Source organism: Pseudophryne corroboree, chromosome 11 (genome assembly GCF_028390025.1).
Source record: "Pseudophryne corroboree isolate aPseCor3 chromosome 11, aPseCor3.hap2, whole genome shotgun sequence".
NCBI lineage: Eukaryota > Metazoa > Chordata > Amphibia > Anura > Myobatrachidae > Pseudophryne > Pseudophryne corroboree.
The window spans coordinates 143,472,257-143,492,014 of NC_086454.1; the positions used below are offsets into that span (position 1 = coordinate 143,472,257).

At 46.6% G+C, this 19,758-nt stretch overlaps 1 protein-coding gene across 4 annotated transcripts in view; it reads right to left on the reverse strand.

Moving 5' to 3' along the window:
* Positions 1 to 19,758, reverse strand: part of ATL3 (atlastin GTPase 3) — a 182,168-nt gene that overhangs the window by 47,559 nt on the left and 114,851 nt on the right. For all 4 annotated transcript variants that reach the window (XM_063944901.1, XM_063944902.1, XM_063944900.1 and 1 more), the window contains exon 7: positions 7,974 to 8,066. In XM_063944901.1, coding sequence (XP_063800971.1) covers positions 7,974 to 8,066 — 93 coding nt within the window. The remainder of the gene's footprint in view (positions 1 to 7,973; positions 8,067 to 19,758) is intronic.

The following is a 19,758-nucleotide window of genomic DNA, read 5'->3' on the forward strand; positions in this document are numbered from 1 at the left end:
AGACAATATGTGTCAGATTGTATTTCTTTGCAAGATCCACACGGGTTTAATAGATGGTTCTATAAGCCGGCGTCCCGGCTGTGATGATTAGTTCAGAATACAGTGAAGGTAAGATAGTTACCGCCTGTGGCTGTCAAAGTTATACCTTATAGCGTCCTTCCTTTCCCGGTGGTGAGGCTATCACCGCCCCGGGCGTGTTGTATCGGGTGTCCGTGATATAATAGGAGACAGATTACTCACAGGTGGTTCCTGCCGAAGCTGCGTGCCGTCTTTCCTCTCCCGGTGGTGAGGCCGTCACCGCTCCGGGTTGCTGCTCCAATGTGCTCACGAATGCAGCCCGTAGGTCTCCCGCTGTCAGTGTGTTACAGCTGGGATGTTCAGTGAACAAATTGCCGGACAAATTACCAAGCAGGGCGGAGGGTAATCTGGAAGGTGCTGTTGGTATTAAGCGGCTGTAGTAGCTCTGTATAGGCTGTCAGAAGCCAAGTCCGTTTCTCCCGGTGGATCGAGACACTGCTGGATATCCAATATACGTCAACGCGTTTCGTCCCAACGCGTTTTCGTCCCACAACGCGTTTCGTCCCACAACGCGTTTCGTCCCACAATGCACTGGGACTTCCTCAGGTCCTGAGGAAGTCCCAGTGCATTGTGGGACGAAACGCGTTGACGTATATTGGATATCCAGCAGTGTCTCGATCCACCGGGAGAAACGGACTTGGCTTCTGACAGCCTATACAGAGCTACTACAGCCGCTTAATACCAACAGCACCTTCCAGATTACCCTCCGCCCTGCTTGGTAATTTGTCCGGCAATTTGTTCACTGAACATCCCAGCTGTAACACACTGACAGCGGGAGACCTACGGGCTGCATTCGTGAGCACATTGGAGCAGCAACCCGGAGCGGTGACGGCCTCACCACCGGGAGAGGAAAGACGGCACGCAGCTTCGGCAGGAACCACCTGTGAGTAATCTGTCTCCTATTATATCACGGACACCCGATACAACACGCCCGGGGCGGTGATAGCCTCACCACCGGGAAAGGAAGGACGCTATAAGGTATAACTTTGACAGCCACAGGCGGTAACTATCTTACCTTCACTGTATTCTGAACTAATCATCACAGCCGGGACGCCGGCTTATAGAACCATCTATTAAACCCGTGTGGATCTTGCAAAGAAATACAATCTGACACATATTGTCTATAAAGGACACGTGGTATCTACTTTATAATACACTCACTTGAGTTGTTATTATAGTTTAATTCATTTATAGGTTCCGAATTATGCTATGACTATTAAATATCTGATGCTTGCATAGAATAGAATCTTTTTATATATATGTTTTATGTTTATGGTGTAGTATTTGGTATAAAATAAAAAGTATACATATATTCTTTTATTCATATAAAGTCTCCCGACCTCATTTCTGACAACTTTTACAGCCTGATAAATAATATCACAAAAATCATTATTATTATATTTTATTCTATTAATAGCGCAATGTTTTCCAAATCTATATCATGGGAAAAGGAGGGAACACAAACCCCAGCCTGGACATCCATGACAGGAATAATGCATCCACGCCACTTGTCTGCGGAGGATATCATCTTGAAAAGAATCGAGGAACCTTTGTGTTGTAATGGGTGGCCATCAGGTCCACCTGAGGCTTCCCGAAGCGACTTACAATTTTCTGAAATGCCTGGACATCTAACTCCCATTCTCCTGGTAAAATGTCATGTCTGCTGAGGAAATCCGCATTGACATTGTCCTTTCTCGGAACATACAGGGCTGACACAGATTCCAGATACTTTTCTGCCCAGTTTAATATTCTTGATACTTCTTGTAACAGTACCTGGCTTCTGGTTCCCCCTTGACGGTACAAATAAGCCACAACTGCTACATTGTCCGAAAATATTCTTAAATGGCTTCCTTTTAATTGATTCTGGAAAGATTCTATTGCCCTCCATACTGCTCTCAACTCACGGTGATTTGAGGAACATTTTCTTTCCTGAACAGTCCAGGGACCTTGACAACTTTGTCGGGACAGGTGTGCTCCCCAACCTGTTAAACTTGCATCGGTTGTTAGCACTGTGTAATGTGGTTCTGACAAAGACTTTTTTCTGTATCTTAGATTGGGCTTTATCCACCATGAAAGCGACTTTTTTGTAGCTTGTTTTAACTTTACCTTGTGGCTTAATGGAATCCCTTTTCGAGTGAACTCTAACAGGTTCCATTGCAATTGTCTCCATCCTCCACCTTGCCCAATGAATTCTGTCTATAGTGGAGGCTATCATTCCAAGAAACCTCATTCCTAAACAAAGTGTTATTTTCTAATATACTTGCACTCTGACCACCAGCTCCTGAATTTATTTGCATCTTTCTTCTGAAATGGAAATTACATAATTGAGGGTATCTACTTTTACCCACAGAAACTGTAAATGCTGAACCGGGTCCAGTTGGCATTTCTCTCAATTTATCATCCAACCATGGGCCTGGAGAGTCTGTAACGTAACCCCCACTTTGACGTTCTCCTTGGAATCACCACAAATCAGCAGATCGTCCAGATACGGCCAAATTGCTCTGCCCTGTTTTCTTAACAGGACTATAATTGCAGAGAGAACTTTCATGAATGTCCTTGGAGATGTTTCCAAACCAAAGGGAAGACATGTAAACTGAAGGTGTTTCCCTTTTATGTAAAGTCTTAAGAACTTTCGTGACGCCCTGCATACTGGAATGTGAAAATAGGCGTCTTTTACATCTATCGATACCGTGAAGTCTTCTCTCTTTACGCCAGTAAGAATATATTTTAATGTCTCCATATGGAATTTTCTTACTGTCACAAACCTGTTCAATTGTCTGAATTCCAGGATAGTCCTGAATCCCCCAGAGATCCTTTTTACAACAAATATTCTGGAGTAAAAACCTGTTTCTTTTGGGTAATGGAACATGTTTCACGGCCTTTGACTCGATTAATTTCAACAAACTGTCTTCCAGAGCCTTGACCTCCAATACAGTATGTGGCATCTCTGACTCCACAAATTTGTCTCTCTGTCATCATGAAAAACCAACAAAGGCAGCCTTCAAGAAAGGGCTGCCAATTCTGAAACACATCTGGCCGAAGCAATGGCCAAAAGAAAAACAACCTTAAGAGTGAGGAACCTTAATTCCACCAATTCCAATGGCTCAAACTGAGATTTCTGAAGAGCCTTAAGAACTAAATTCAATTCCCTGGGAGGAACAAATGGAGGTTGAATACTGAGTACCCCCTGAAGGAACATCTGGACCTCTGGAATGAGAGCCAATCTTTTCTGAAAAAGCACAGAGAATGCGGGAATATGGCCTTTCAGAGAAGATAGACAAAGTACTTTAGTCAGACCCTCCTGACGAAAGAAACAGGCGAGAAAAACGAAAGAGGCCCGGCGACAACATGCGTTTTTCACACCAAGCAATGTAGATACGCCATACCCTGTGATAAATTCCAGAAGTAACTGGCTTCCTAGCCTGGAGCATAGTTTTCGCTACCGGTCGAGATAAACCTTTAGCTCTTAGAATGCTGGATTCAAGTACCATGTCGTCAAAGCCAGACGATTTAAAATCGGGGTGGCGACAAGGTCCTTAAAGAAGAAGATCTGGTCGCAGAGGTAGACGGAAGGGTTCCATTGTCACCATGCTGCGCAGAAGAGTGTACCACTGGTGACGAGGCCAATCCGGAGTCACGAGAATGACTGGCAGGCCTTCTTGTCGGATGCGTTTAAGCAGACATGGAATCGGAGAAAATGGCGGAAACACATATCCCAGGTGAAAGTGCCATGGAGCCGTCAAGGCATCGATCAGCGCCGCCTGAGGATCCTGAGTTTGTGAACTGTACTGGAGAAGCGTTTTGTTGAGACAAGATGCCATGAGATCGATGTCGGGAGCTCCCCACAGAGACACCAGAGAAAGAAACACTTCTTGATGAAGCTCCCATTCCCCTGGGTGAACCGTGTGACGACTTGAGTAATCTGCTTCCCAGTTCTCCACTCCTGGAATGTGAACTGCGGAGATAACCAGAACCCAATGTTCCACCGACTGGAGAATATGGGAGACTTCCTTCATGACTCTCCAGCTTCGAGTTCCTCCTTGTCTGTTTATGTAAGCCACTGTCGTGGCGTTGTCGGATTGAATGCGAACTGGATGACCCCGGACGATGGTCAGTATCTGAAGCAGAGCATACCAAATTGCTCTCTATGATGTTGATTGGTAACATAGATTCCTGGGTGTTCCAGAGTCCCTGGAAGTGTTGAGTTTGAAACACTGCCCCCCAACCCGTGAGGCTGGCATCCATGGTGACCATCATCCAAGACCAAATAGTGAACGACGCCCCCTTGGTCAGAGTGTGGCTGTGAAGCCACCAACTGAGAGACTGATGAGTCTGAACCAACAAGCGGAACAATAGCTGAGAATCTGATTTTGAAGAGGTCGAGCATGGAATCTGGCATATGGTACCGCGTCGAAGGTTGCTACCATCTTGCATAACACCCGCATACACTGGAGAACTGAGACCATCAGCAATTGCAACAGGGTTCGGAATCTGGACTGTACTTTGCCTTGATGTAGAAGAACCTTCTGGCTCCTGGTGTCAAATATGAGACCTAGAAACACCATCCTCTGAGAGGGAAGTAGTGTAGATTTTGGGAAATTCACTATTCACGCGAACGATTGCAGGGTGCCTATTGTGAGCTGTAAGTATTGGTGAAGTGCCTGCGATGTAGCCTTCAGCAACAGGTCGTCTAAGTAAGGAGTAATGTTGACTCCCTGACACCTCAGTACGGCAACTATGTGGGCCATAATCTTTGTAAATACCCGAGGGGCCATGGAAAGACCGAACAGAAGAGCTTGAAGCTGAAAATGCCATGGGCCAAATGCAAATCTCAGAAGTTGCTGGTGACCCGTCCATATGGGAACATGTAGGTAAGCATCTTTTATGTCTATGGAAGCCAAATATTCCTTGGAACCAATGATTGAACGAATGGATTCCATTTTGAATTTCTGTACAGAGAGATACAGACATTTTAGATTTAAAATGGGCCGAAACGAACAGTCTGGTTTGTTTACGAGAAAAAGACTAGAGTAAAAGCCCTAACCCTGTTGATGTTTGGGAACCTGAAGAATAACTCCGTTGTGGAAAAGTGCAGAAACTGCCTGAATGAGCGCTTGCTGTCTGGACGGATCGCATGGGAGAGGAGTGGTGAAAAATCGGTGTGGGACTGGTTCCTCGAGGTCCAAAATATATCCTCGACATACAACCCCCGTCATCCACCGATATGGATTCGACAGGAGCCACACCTCCTTGAACTGAAGTAACCAAACTCCAACCACCACAGATCCCTCCGAAGCCCTCAAACTATCATGCGGTAGGCTTGTCAGTAGGCTTGGCGGTCTACGAGTTGCCTGGGATCCCCTACCTCAGAACGCAACTCTGCGTGGAAATCTTGAAAAGGCTCGAAAGGACTGGAACGTTCCACTGCCTTGAGTACGAAAGGATCAAAGCCTTGTTAGTTTTGTTTTTTGAGGAGCAACCAGAAGAAAAGGACTCTTGCCCCCAGTGGTACTGGAGATAGTTTTCGTAAGTTCCAAGCCAAAGAGAAACTCCCCTTCAAAGGGAACGGCTGTTAAAGTCTGTTTGGAATCTGAGTCCGCGTTACAAACCCGAAGCCATAGAGATCTTCTTGCCGTTACAGCTAAGGCAGACACACGTGACTGTAGTGAGTCCAACAAAGCTTCCCCTACATAAGTGAGTGCTTCAGAAATTTGTTCCGCTAATTGAATAGCCTCCGATGGATCATCAGATTCCATTCCAGAGACCACCCTTGCTAGCCAGTCATCTACGGCCTTAAGGACCAGGCGCCTGCGAGGATCAGACACAGAGAAATACCTGATACGGCAAACATGGATTTAAGAATCGCCTCTATATTCCTATCTGTAGGATCCTTCAAGGTCACCGATTGCACTGAAGGAATAATGGTTGCCTTCGCCAGATGTGTAATAGGAGCATCAACCTTTGGGGCTGTTTCCCAGAATTGTGTGTCCCCCTCTGCAAATGGATACAGAAATCTCAACTTCTTTGGAGCTTGAAAACGAGTGTCCGGTTTAAGCCAAGGCTCTTTTAAAACCTCCGCAAAATGCGTATAGGAAGGGAAAACAGCAACCTGTCTTTTCTGTCGTTTGAAAAAGGCTTTTGAAGTCTCCGCCACTGCCGTATCTTGAAGATTAAGAGTCTGACGTATGGCTTCTATCAATCTGACTCCTGAGCTTGTAGATAAATCCTCCTCTTCCAAAGCGAGGCATCCTCCCACTCAGGGACTACTTCACTTTCCTCCAGGGGGAGGGGGTTACAGAATCCAACTCTTCTCCTGGAAAAGTGATAGCGGGTAGTGGCTGCGGTCGTTTAGTAGCAGTGGAACCTGAAGCAGTCACAATCTTGTTCAAAGACTGTGCTAATTCAGAGAGACATTTGCCCATACTTCTTGCCCATGGTGGTTCCACAGAAGTCTGACCTGAATCAGAACACGGCTGAGACTGACACAAGTCAGCTATAGCACTGGCCATGTTCTTGGCCCACAGAGGCATTGACTGATCTGCAGAACCTCCCTGCTGCGCCGCAACAGGAGACCCTGAGCATGCAGTGCAGAGAAAACCTGGGTCCATGCTACCCTTTGGAAGTTTGGAGCCGCTTTGTGAACAGGCAAAATAAAAAAACTGAGCCTGTTTTCCCCTTAGTAGATTTGTCTGGTTAACTGGCTATAGTATCTATAAATCTTACAAGTGGCCTAATAAGTAAACAATAAGAAAAGAAAATAGCTAAGAGTTAAGTCTAAAGTAGAAGTACGCTCTGACAAGTGTCTTGTAAAGCTATAAACCCTGCCTGTATTAATCACAGGGTGAGTAAAAGAACAACCCTGAGCCCAAAATTAAAATAAGTGTCTATCACTGCACCACAGTTAAAGAAAATACTAAAAACGAATAAGAATAACTGACAATAAGCACAGGGCTATTACAATACTTGCTGATAGCTGATTCCCGCCTTTACTAAACAGGGTGAGAAGCTGGATTCCCTGTATTTCAGTGTGTGTGCTGTGAGCTGCGCAGCATCCCCCGCTGTATCTGTCCAGCCAGCGTGGAGAAGATGGCGCTGCGGCTCAATCCCGCCCCCACAGTATGAGATGGGCGGACGGCAATACGTGGCTGAGCGGGAAAAGTAAGTTAGGAAGTTCTTACTTCCCCATCTGCGTCCCGCCACGGCTAGCCTGTACAATTCCTTCTTTAAAAAGGATCTCAGCGCTCTGTACTGTGGGACGCGGTGTCTAGTGAAACCAGCGGCGGAAGCGGGAAGGAATCACTCCATCTGTTTTAACAAGAGCCCGCTGCTGCCTCAGTCCAGACAAGCGCGCACGGCAGCGGGAACAGTTACAACTAGCGCGCCCTCAGTTAAGCGGTCCTGTCAGACAGCACCATACCTCACAGCGCCATAACCCACACCCGCCATGGAGAAAAGGAGGGGGGGGGGAATACAGCACCTGCAACACAGCATTCATATTAGACTAATCAGTAGAAGCAACAGCCCAACACTGCCCAGGCAGGTTGTGGCTGTCCTACCTGAGAAGTGCCTCCTCGGATCTCTGCCCGGAAAGAAGCAAGCCCCAATGACATTAGTGTGGTGGCTTCTCAGAGGCCATGTAGAGTGGGCAAAATCCTTATCTAGCTAACCCCACTCCTACCATACTTGTCACCTGTACACAGGGACTAAGCATGTAACAAAACTGAAATCAAAACAGAAACGTAGCTAAAAACTATAGGCAGTATCAGGTAATGAGCCCAATGTCACAGTACGTACAGTCCCACTGATGATGCATCATTACAGATTATCTTTAGCAGACTTTTTTTCTAAATATGTTTGGAAGATCTACTGTCAGCCTGTAGGTGAGTCATGCATACCCGCAATCTCTTCTCTAGGAACTTCTCGCCTCCTTCTGCACCATATGGATATTCATAGGGAAAGCTCCAATCTCTAACCAAAAACATCAGGGTCTGTAGGAAGAAGTAAACACGGTACATTCAGTTCTACAATAGTATTTTGAAGCATTTAAAATTGTTTGCTTAGAGTACAGTTCAATTAGGCAGAGTTTGTATGCTGTTTAGAGAAGGTAAACTACAGAGGTACAACTGTATGATGGTGTTACACTATTTGCATGGACAGATGTGATTCTTTTACATATTCAACAGTTATCTATGATCACTGCACTGTATCTGTACAAAGATGTAATATTTATGAGCAATGACTAATTTCCTAATCAGACGTCTTCACCATCTTTCCATTCCAAGTGGACTATGATTGGGAATAGTAACCTGTGCCGAGTGCAGCGGTAGCAGAGCAAGGCACCAGGCCCGAAGCATGGTGAGCGAAGCGAGGGGACACGGTGCACTAATTGGGGTTCCCCGTCACTTTACAAAGAAAGCGACACCAAAAAAAGTAAAAAAACTCATGTCGACCTAGTACATGTTGACCTAATGACCATGTCAACCTAGTGACCATGTCGACCAACAGTAGTCGACCTAATGACTGTCAACCTAAGTGTGGTCGACCTAATGACCCGTACCCGTTGGAGCCCCCAGAACTGCATGTCCCAGTTCCCCCTTATACAATGTGAAATCAGTACAGTAACTTTGCTGAATGTTTGATTTTAAGATCAATTTAAAATCGCCTGAAATCGAATCAAATCTGCATCTTGTTTCACTGTCCGAATCGTTCATTTACTAACATTCGATTCTGAAATCAACTTCAAAATCAAATTCAATGTGTGTCCATTTTGATTAGTGGTTTCTTGTTCGGTTTTGGATGTCCATTTCAAAATCGAACATAAAATCACATATAAAATAGAACAAACATTACCTTAGGAATTCCCACTGGATAAAGCATATCACATGTAAGAAGCTGCTGTGGGTCTTCTAATTCTGGTTAGTGTACATCTCCGATGGTGGGTCCCGATCTGTGCATGTGCAGAATGGGTTCTACTTCTTTGCCAATTGGGAGTTATTCAGCTGTGGTTGGAGTTAATTTTACTGCTTCTACCTTGGGAACAACACTGATAGCGCTATATGGTGATGCAGCAGGAGGCACCTTTAACAAGCAGACCTCTCCTGCTGCAAGTGTGTTCCGACCTGCATACTAGGACACAGCATCGGATCTCTCTCCCACCATCGGGCAGCTGACAGTATTCACAAACTGAGGATATCATCGCCCCCTCCCTGCCCTCCAGACGGCAACAGACATATAACTGACAGTCTGCTACCGTCCTGCATCCTATTTCTCAGGACCTGTCCACGCAGAATTGATCTTGCGCATGTGCAAAGTTCCTACGCCGCAACCTGTCACCATTTGGGGGTGGGAAATCCAAAGACACTGGAGTAATGTGCAATGCATCTATCTCTGAATGAGGCCCATAATTCCTACAGCCACAGTGAACCACATGTTTTGGTGCCTTTAATTTCTTTTTTTAAACATATTTTTATTGAAGCAATATGTTATACAATCCACAACATACAATGTGTAGAAAAATTGTGTACAAGATTGTCATAAAACATTACATTTACATACAAATGTATTGTTATCAAGTTCTTGTGTCTACCATGGAGACTCGAGGCTCCAAACGTCTTTATAAATAGCGCTTGATTCACTATATAAGAATACCACAAAGCAGTTCTAAACAATCAGCTTATTAATTCTGGATATAAAGAACCCCCAACCTCCAAAAAACACATCAGAATTATAAAAATACATACAATACCAAAAAGTGATAAAGAAAAATAAGAACGCTGTCTGCGTCCGCATCCCCATTTCCCTCGAGACTGTGCGAAAATAACCTTTACAATGTAACTGGTGGATCTCCTCCCAATATCAGGAAGTGCATGGTATGTTAGATACTCCTCAAAGACTAATGTTGCATTCCACTGTTCTAGATTCATGTCCATCACAGGTAGAGGAAATTATGTCGCAGATACCGGGTTCCCTATGAACTTAGGATGGACAGTACACTGGATTGATGGCTGGGGTAGTCCCAGTAATGACACGGCAAGAACAAGATTTAAGGGGGGGGGGGGGGGGGGAGGATAGACCAAGTATTTAAGAATGAATTACCCGTAATGCCCAATCCAGTTGTCATTGTAATAAAATCCTCTCCACCTCTACAAACTTATCTGTCACCAACCTCAATTCTGTTTCTTCAGTTTCCTCTTCATCTTTGCATTTACAAAGGGGGTACAATCAAGGGTCAGCCTGAGTATTTTCTCCCAAGCCCTACATGACTGTTTACAGTCCTTTCAGCCTGAGAATGGGTCAGTGCTGATACAATATGTTGATGACTTGTTGTTGTGCGCTGATTCATTTGAGTCATCCCTGGTGGATACGAAGCAGTTTCTGTTTCGTATCTTCCAGACAGGACACAAGGTCTCAAGGGATAAACTACAATTGTGTAGGACAAGGGTCAAATACCTGGGACGTAGTACTGGTACATGATTTGACAGTTCATACACCACATGTCGTATTGGTCCTTCAAAGTTCTGCCTGAAGCCGGTATGTCTCATCAGCAAGATGACACCAGTATATTACTGCAGTGTGCCTTGTCATGCACAAAGGGTGGAGGATGAGAATACTGGTGAAGGGAAATTTTGTATAGACACTGATATGCATGATTGTGTGGAATATCTGAATCAGACCTTTACTACGAGACCAGACATAAGTGACAGCCCGTTGGTGAACGCAAACCTGATATTTTTCTTTTTTTTCTTCTCTCTCCTCTAGAGATGTTTTTACCCTACATTGCAAACACACAACAGTTAAAATTAAGACAAAGATTTGTGTTCCCTACAGGAAAGGCGGTCTGGAAGGCGAAGGGATATGGTCAGGAGTCCTCAGGACTTTGGAGAGATGGACAAGGTAAGCCAGTGGCACCCAGGGCATATTCCCCAAGCCTAGCTGAGGCGGCACATGGTCTGACTCATCTGGGCAAGGAAGGTATGTGCAAATTGGTAAGAGACTACTGGAGTGCACCAGGGTTCTCTTCTCAGGGCGAGCAAGAAAGCAATGACATGTCTTACTTGCTTGAGGAAGAATATTGGTAAGACAATACCGACGTAGCCATCCCATATCCCTCCTACAGACGGACCTTTCCAGGTAATACAAATCGATTTCATACAGCTACCACCCTGTAGGAATTTGAAATATGCATTGGTATGCACTGATGTCTTCTCAAACCGGGTAGAGGCATTCCCTGCCGCCACAAATACTGCTGTGTTTACCGCTAAGAAAATCGTGCAGGAATTTGTGTGTACATATGGTATCCCTAAGATTATTGAGAGTGATAGGGGTACCCATTTTACAGGTGACGTCTTTCAAGTCATGTGCAAACTTATGGGTATTAATAGTAAGCTACATACTCCCTACTGGCCACAGGCCAGTGCGAAGGTGGAGAGAATGAATAGCACTATTAAAACAAGCTGAGCAAAGTGATGGCTGAAACTGGACTGTTGTGACGGGAGGCACTGCCACTAGTATTGTACAGCATCAGAACCACTCCCAGGTAACCGCTTAACCTATCACCCTTTGAAATTCTTTTCGGACGACAGCCCCATGTAATGATAGATCCCCAGGATGATCTGAAATGCAATAATGAAATGACTGTGCAATATTTGGTTAGGATGAGCCAGCAACTGAGAAACCAGCAAAGGAATCTGAAACTGGCGATTCCTGACCTACCAAACAGTAATTGTCATGAAATTGAACCTGGGGACTATGTGATGATTCGAAATGTTCTACGCTCAGGTTGCCTAATAGACAGGTGGGAAGGACCGTATCAAGTTTTGTTGACCAGCACGACAGCACTGAAGGTTGACGAGAGAGAGAGACTTGGGTCTACTCGTCCCACTGCAAGAAGGTCGCTAACCCGGAGAAAACTCATGAGAAGGAGAAAGGTGAAGAAAACCTGATATCACTAGAGAATCTGTTCTGGGAAAGCTGAAAGGCAGGACTGTCGAAACTGCACCTGAGCGTGGTGAAAAGCAAAATCGAGGACTGTTGTATTAATTATTTTCCTCTCCAAATACCACCTTCCCTCCCCTTTTTCCCTGCCGAAATGGATCCACATCAAGAGACTGTATTCTGGATTTTTCTTGTGATTCTATTTTTGATCAGGACAATTTGTTTATGGGTTCTGATGGAGAGGATGAATTTGTAGGACCCCAGGATCAGCCCATCACTTTGGTCAAAGCTGGTATAAGTAAGAGATCTGGTAGTCACGGAGCTCGGAGGCAATGTGAAGGGTTATTGTCTGATGAATACTGCATATGTAAGTACTGCGATAACATAGTCGAAGATGGGTGCATCCAGAGATGTCAGCCAAACAATAATATCAATATTGACGGACATCCTTTGAGTGACTATCACTCATTAGTGGGTAAGGTCTTAAACCAAACAGAATGCTGGGTGTGCTCACAAGTACCTCAAGGACAGAGTAAATCGGGATTAGTGCCACACCCATTAACAGTAAATGAGGTAATCGAATTACATGGGGGGAGACCGGTGGACAGAAAATTCAATATATCTACACCCCCTAGCCTAAAGCTCCACCAGTACCATGTAGATAGATCACTACTGTGTTTCAACGTAACCAATTTCCGGATTCCAGGAAATTGGGAAGTGACTTGGAACAATCAGACAATGACCTTCTCACACAGAGCTGATAAAGAACCCATCAACACTGAACTTGTACGTGGGATAGCCACAAGTGGGAGGTACTTCCTATACAAGTATACACGTGGGATCAAAACCATGTGGGCTGGAAAAGTGTCACAGGGATATTGTGCGCACATCATCCAGCCAGATACTTGTATCAAGCAGTTGGAAAAACTGGGAACAGGTTTCTTCGTAAGGATTATCTGTGATACGATATTGATGCATTTTGTCCACTTTGTTTTCCCAGATGACGCTTTTTTCATATGTGGAAGGAAGGCGTACAAGTGGCTTACAACGAGCTCTGAAGGGTTGCGTTACATAGGCAGAGTACTACTAGAAGTCATGACCATCGCACATGACAAAATGAAAGACATTCACAGCAGCGCTCCGCCTCCTTATACTCACACCCACTACGAACACATTTTCGAGAGACACCTCAGACAGGAGAGAGCTCGCAGCCTCTAATTTGATTCATGAATCCACCGGGATTCAGATTCTTCTTGCATTAGATATCACCCATACTGCCAGAGGAATTATAAATTATAGGTATATCATGTGCTAGCGAACTTGACAGAAAATATCACTGAGATGTATGACGACACCTTCAGGCATACAGGTAGGGAACTACAGGCATACAAGAAGGAACTGGTCCAACACAGGATGGTCTTAAATTACGTCACGGCCGTGACAGGTGGGTAATGTGTTACCTTAGCAACTCAATATGGTGTGAAGTGCTGCACGTATATTTTACGAACAGTACTGAGGACCTAATGGAGATCATTGATCAAAAGATGGACGAGATCTTGCAGTTGAAATGGGAGTTTAGAAGGAAACACAATCTCACTTTAGCGACTGTGGGTAATGAATTGACTGGATGGGCCTCATGGTTGAACCCACTCAAATGGTTCTCTGGGTTAGGAGAGTAGGCACAAGGAATGGTTGCAAATGTGGGGAAGTTTCTTCTCTGTGTCCTGGGTGTTGTCATAATTATCGGCCTGATATTTAGATGTGTTCGAATTCTGACGCGAAAATAAGATTTTACTTACCGGTAAATCTATTTCTCGTAGTCCGAAGTGGATGCTGGGGACTCCGTAAGGACCATGGGGAATACACGGGCTCCGCAGGAGACATGGGCACTTTAAGAAAGAATTTGGATTCTGGTGTGCTCTGGCTCCTCCCTCTATGACCCTCCTCCAGACCTCAGTTAGAGAAACTGTGCCCGGAAGAGCTGACAGTACAAGGAAAGGATTTTGGTAATCCAGGGCAAGATACATACCAGCCACACCAATCACACTGTATAACTTGTGATAACCTTACCCAGTCAACAGTATGAACAACAGAGCATCAGATCAACGCTGATGCAACTACAATATAACCCTTATTGAAGCAATAACTATATACAAGCATTGCAGAAGAAGTCCGCACTTGGGACGGGCGCCCAGCATCCACTACGGACTACGAGAAATAGATTTACCGGTAAGTAAAATCTTATTTTCTCTAACGTCCTAGTGGATGCTGGGGACTCCGTAAGGACCATGGGGATTATACCAAAGCTCCCAAACGGGCGGGAGAGTGCGGATGACTCTGCAGCACTGAATGAGCAAACACAAGGTCCTCCTCAGCCAGGGTATCAAACTTGTAGAACTTTGCAAAGGTGTTCGAACCTGACCAAGTAGCCGCTCGGCAAAGCTGTAATGCCGAGACCCCTCGGGCAGCCGCCCAAGAAGAACCCACCTTCCTTGTGGAATGGGCCTTAACTGATTTAGGCAGCGGCAATCCAGCCGCAGAATGAGCCTGCTGAATAGTGTTACAGATCCAGCGAGCAATAGTCTGCTTTGAAGCAGGCGCCCCAAGCTTGTTGGAAGCATACAGGATAAACAAAGATTCTGTTTTCCTGACCCTAGCCGTTCTGGCTACATAAACCTTCAAAGCCCTGACCACATCCAGTAACTCGGAATCCTCCAAGTCATTAATAGCCACAGGCACCACAATAGGTTGGTTTATATGAAAGGATGAAACCACTTTTGGCAGAAATTGTGGGCGGGTCCGCAATTCTGCTCTATCCGCATGAAAAACCAGATAAGGGCTTTGATGTGACAAAGCCGCCAATTCTGACACACGCCTAGCCGAAGCCAAGGCTAGTAGCATGACCACCTTCCAGGTGAGATATTTCAATTCCACCGTCTTGATTGGTTCAAACCAGTGTGATTTCGGTAAACTCAACACCACGTTAAGATCCCAAGGTGCCGCTGGAGGCACAAAAGGGGGCTGAATATGCAGCACTCCCTTTACAAACGTCTGAACTTCAGGCAAAAAAGCCAGTTCTTTTTGAAAGAAAATGGATAGGGCCGAAATCTGGACCTTAATGGAACCCAATTTTAGGCCCAAAGTCACTCCCGACTGTAGGAAGTGAAGGAAACGGCCCAGCTGGAATTCCTCCGTAGGGGCATTCCTGGCCTCACATCAAGCAACATATTTTCGCCATATACGGTGATAATGTTGAGCCGTCACGTCCTTCCTAGCCTTTATCAGCGTAGGAATGACCTCATCCGGAATGCCTTTTTCTGCTAGGATCCGGCGTTCAACCGCCATGCCGTCAAACGCAGCCGCGGTAAGTCTTGGAACAGACAGGGCCCCTGTTGCAACAAGTCCTGTCTTAGAGGCAGAGGCCACGGGTCCTCTGTGAGCATTTCTTGCAGATCCGGATACCAAGTCCTTCTTGGCCAATCCGGAACAATGATTATTGTTCTCACTCCTCTTTTTCTTATTATTCTCAGCACCTTGGGTATGAGAGGAAGAGGAGGAAATACATAGACCGACTGGAACACCCACGGCGTCACCAGTGCGTCCACAGCTATCGCCTGAGGGTCTCTTGACCTGGCGCAATACTTCTGTAGCTTTTTGTTGAGGCGGGATGCCATCATGTCCACCTGTGGCAGCTCCCACCGACTTGCAACCTGCGCGAAGACTTCTTGATGAAGTCCCCATTCTCCCGGGTGGAGGTCGTGCCTGCTGAGGAAGTCTGCTTTCCAGTTGTCCACTCCCGGAATGAACACTGCTGACAGTGCGCTTACGTGATTCTCCGCCCAGCGAAGAATTCTGGTGGCTTCTACCATCGCCACCCTGCTCCTTGTGCCGCCTTGGCGGTTTACATGAGCCACTGCGGTGATGTTGTCTGACTGAATCAGAACCGGTTGGTCGCGAAGTAGGGACTTTGCTTGGCGTAGGGCGTTGTATATGGCCCTTAGTTCCAGGATGTTGATGTGGAGGCAAGTCTCCTGACTTGACCACCGACCTTGGAAATTTCTTCCCTGTGTGACTGCCCCCCACCCTCGGAGGCTTGCATCCGTGGTCACCAGGACCCAGTCCTGAATGCCGAATCTGCTGCCCTCGAGGAGGTGAGCACTCTGCAGCCAACACAGGAGAGACACCCTGGCCCTGGGGGATAGGGTGATTAACCGATGCATCTGAAGATGTGATCCGGACCATTTGTCCAGTAGATCCCATTGAAAGGTCCTCGCATGGAACCTGCCGAAGGGAATGGCCTCGTATGATGCCACCATCTTTCCCAGGACTCGCGTGCAGTGATGCACCGACACCTGTTTTGGTTTCAATAGGTTTCTGACCAGTGTCATGAGCTCTTGAGCCTTCTCCATCGGGGGATAAACCCTCTTCTGGTCTGTGTCCAGAATCATGCCCAGGAAGGGCAGACGAGTCGTAGGAATCAACTGTGACTTTGGAATATTTAGAATCCAGCCGTGTTGTCGTAACACTTCCAGAGAGCGTGCTACGCTGATCAGCAACTGCTCTCTGGACCTCGCCTTTATGAGGAGATCGTCCAAGTATGGGATAATTGTGACCCCTTGCTTCCGCAGGAGTACCATCATTACTGCCATTACCTTGGTAAATATTCTCGGTGCCGTGGATAGACCAAACGGCAACGTCTGAAATTGGTAATGGCAATCCTATACCACAAATCTGAGGTACGCCTGATGAGGTGGATAAATGGGGACATGAAGGTATGCATCCTTTATGTCCAGAGACACCATAAAATCCCCCCCTTCCAGGCTTGCGATGACCGCTCTGAGCGATTCCATCTTGAACTTGAACCTTTTCAGATATATGTTCAGGGATTTTAAATTCAATATGGGTCTGACCGAACCGTCCGGTTTCGGTACCACAAACATGGTCGAATAATAACCCTTTCCTCGTTGAAGGAGGGGAACCTTGACCACCACCTGTTGAAGATACAATTTGTGAATTGCAGCTAACACTATTTCCCTCTCTAAGGGGGAAGCTGGCAGGGCCGATCTGAGGTATCGGTGAGGGGGCATCTCTTCGAATTCCAGCTTGTATCCCTGAGACACAATATCTATTGCCCAGGGATCCACCTGTGAGTGAACCCACTTGTGGCTGAAATTTCGGAGACGCGCCCCCACCGGGCCTGGCTCCGCCTGTGGAGCCCCAGCGTCATGCGGTGGATTTAGTGGAAGCCGGGGAGGACTTCTGTTCCTGGGAACTAGCTGTGTTGTGCAGCTTCCTTCCTCTGCCCCTGCCTCTGGCAAGAAAGGACGCACCTCGGACTTTCTTGCCTTTTTGTGATCGAAAGGACTGCATTTGGTAATACGGTGCTTTCTTAGGCTGTGAGGAAACATATGGCAAAAAATTTGACTTTCCAGCAGTAGCTGTGGAGACCAGGTCCGAGAGACCCTCCCCAAACAATTCCTCACCCTTGTAAGGTAAAACCTCCATGTGCCTTTTTGAGTCGGCATCACCTGTCCATTGCCGAGTCCACAGGACCCTTCTGGCAGAAATCGACATTGCATTTATTCTAGAGCCCAGTAGGCTAATGTCTCGTTGAGCATCTCTCATATATAGGACAGCGTCTTTTATATGCCCCAGGGTCATTAATATAGTATCCTTGTCTAAGGTATCAAGTTCCTCAGATAAGGTATCCGTCCATGCTGCTACAGCACTACACACCCAGGCCGACGCAATTGCCGGCCTTAGTAAGGTACCTGAATGTGTATAAATGGACTTCAGGGTACCCTCTTGCTTTCTATCCGCAGCATCTTTTAGGGTGGCCGTATCCTGTGACGGCAGGGCTACCCTCTTGGATAAGCGTGTTAAAGCTTTGTCCACCCTAGGGGAGGATTCCCAGCGTAACCTGTCCATTGGCGGGAAGGGATACGCCATAAGCATCCGTTTGGAAATCTGCAGTTTTTTATCTGGAGATTCCCAAGCCTTTTCACATAACTCATTTATCTCGTGTGAAGGGGGGAAGGTCACCACCTGCCTTTTTTCCCCATACATATGAACCCTCTTGTCAGGGACTGGGGTTTCCTCTGTGATGTGCAACACATACTTAATTGCTATAATCATATAACGGATGGATTTAGCCAATTTAGGCTGTAACTTTGCATCATCGTAATCGACACTGGAGTCAGAATCCATGTCGGTATCTGTGTCAACAATTTTGGGATAGTGGGCGCTTCTGAGACCCTGACGGCCTCTGCGACATAGGATCAGGCACGGGCTGAGACCCTGACTGTCCTAAGGTTTCAGCTTTATCCAACCTTTTATGTAAGGAATTAACATTATCATTTAAAACCTTCCACATATCCATCCAATCAGGTGTCGGCGCCGTCGGCGGAGACACCACATTCATTTGCTCCCGCTCTGTTTCCACATAGCCTTCCTCGTCAAACATGTCGACACAAGCGTACCGACACACCACACACACAGGGGATGCTCTTTTTGAAGACAGTTCCCCCACAAGGCCCTTTGGAGAGACAGAGAGAGAGTATGCCAGCACACACCCCAGCGCTATATAACCCAGGAATCACACAGTAACTTAGTGTTAACCCAGTAGCCGCTGTAATAATGATTTTTGCGCCTAATTATGTGCCCCCCCTCTCTTTTGTACCCTCTTCTACCGTGTATCTGCAGGGGAGAGCCTGGGGAGCTTCCTCTCAGCGGAGCTGTGGAGAAAAAATGGCGCTGGTGAGTGCTGAGGAAGAAGCCCCGCCCCCTCAGCGGCGGGCTTCTATCCCGCGTTTATGTACAATATTATGGCGGGGGCTCATACATATATACAGTGCCCAACTGTATATATGTCAAACTTTTGCCAAGAGGTCCTAATTGCTGCCCAGGGCGCCCCCCCCCTGCGTCCTGCACCCTTACAGTGACCGGAGTATGTGGGAGTAGTGTGGGAGCAATGGCGCACAGCTGCAGTGCTGTGCGCTACCTCAGTGAAGACTGAAGTCTTCTGCCGCCGATTTCGAAGTCTTCTTGCTTCTTTCACCCGGCTTCTGTCTTCCGGCTCTGCGAGGGGGACGGCGGCGCGGCTCCGGGATCGGACGACGAGGGTGAGATCCTGTGTACGATCCCTCTGGAGCTAATGGTGTCCAGTAGCCTAAGAAGCAGGACCTATCTGCAAAGAGTAGGGCTGCTTCTCTCCCCTCAGTCCCACGATGCAGGGAGTCTGTTGCCAGCAGAGCTCCCTGAAAATAAAAAACCTAACAAAATACTTTCTTACAGCAAGCTCAGGAGAGCTCACTGAACAGCACCCAGCTCGTCCGGGCACAGATTCAAACTGAGGTCTGGAGGAGGGTCATAGAGGGAGGAGCCAGAGCACACCAGAATACAAATTCTTTCTTAAAGTGCCCATGTCTCCTGCGGAGCCCGTCTATTCCCCATGGTCCTTACGGAGTCCCCAGCATCCACTAGGACGTTAGAGAAAAAATAAGATTTTAAACCTACCGGCAAATCTTTTTCTCCTAGTCCGTAGAGGATGCTGGGGACTCCGTAAGGACCATGGGGTATAGACGGGCTCCGCAGGAGACATGGGCACTATAAAATAAGAATTTACTTACCGATAATTCTATTTCTCGGAGTCCGTAGTGGATGCTGGGGTTCCTGAAAGGACCATGGGGAATAGCGGCTCCGCAGGAGACAGGGCACAAAAAAGTAAAGCTTTACTAGGTCAGGTGG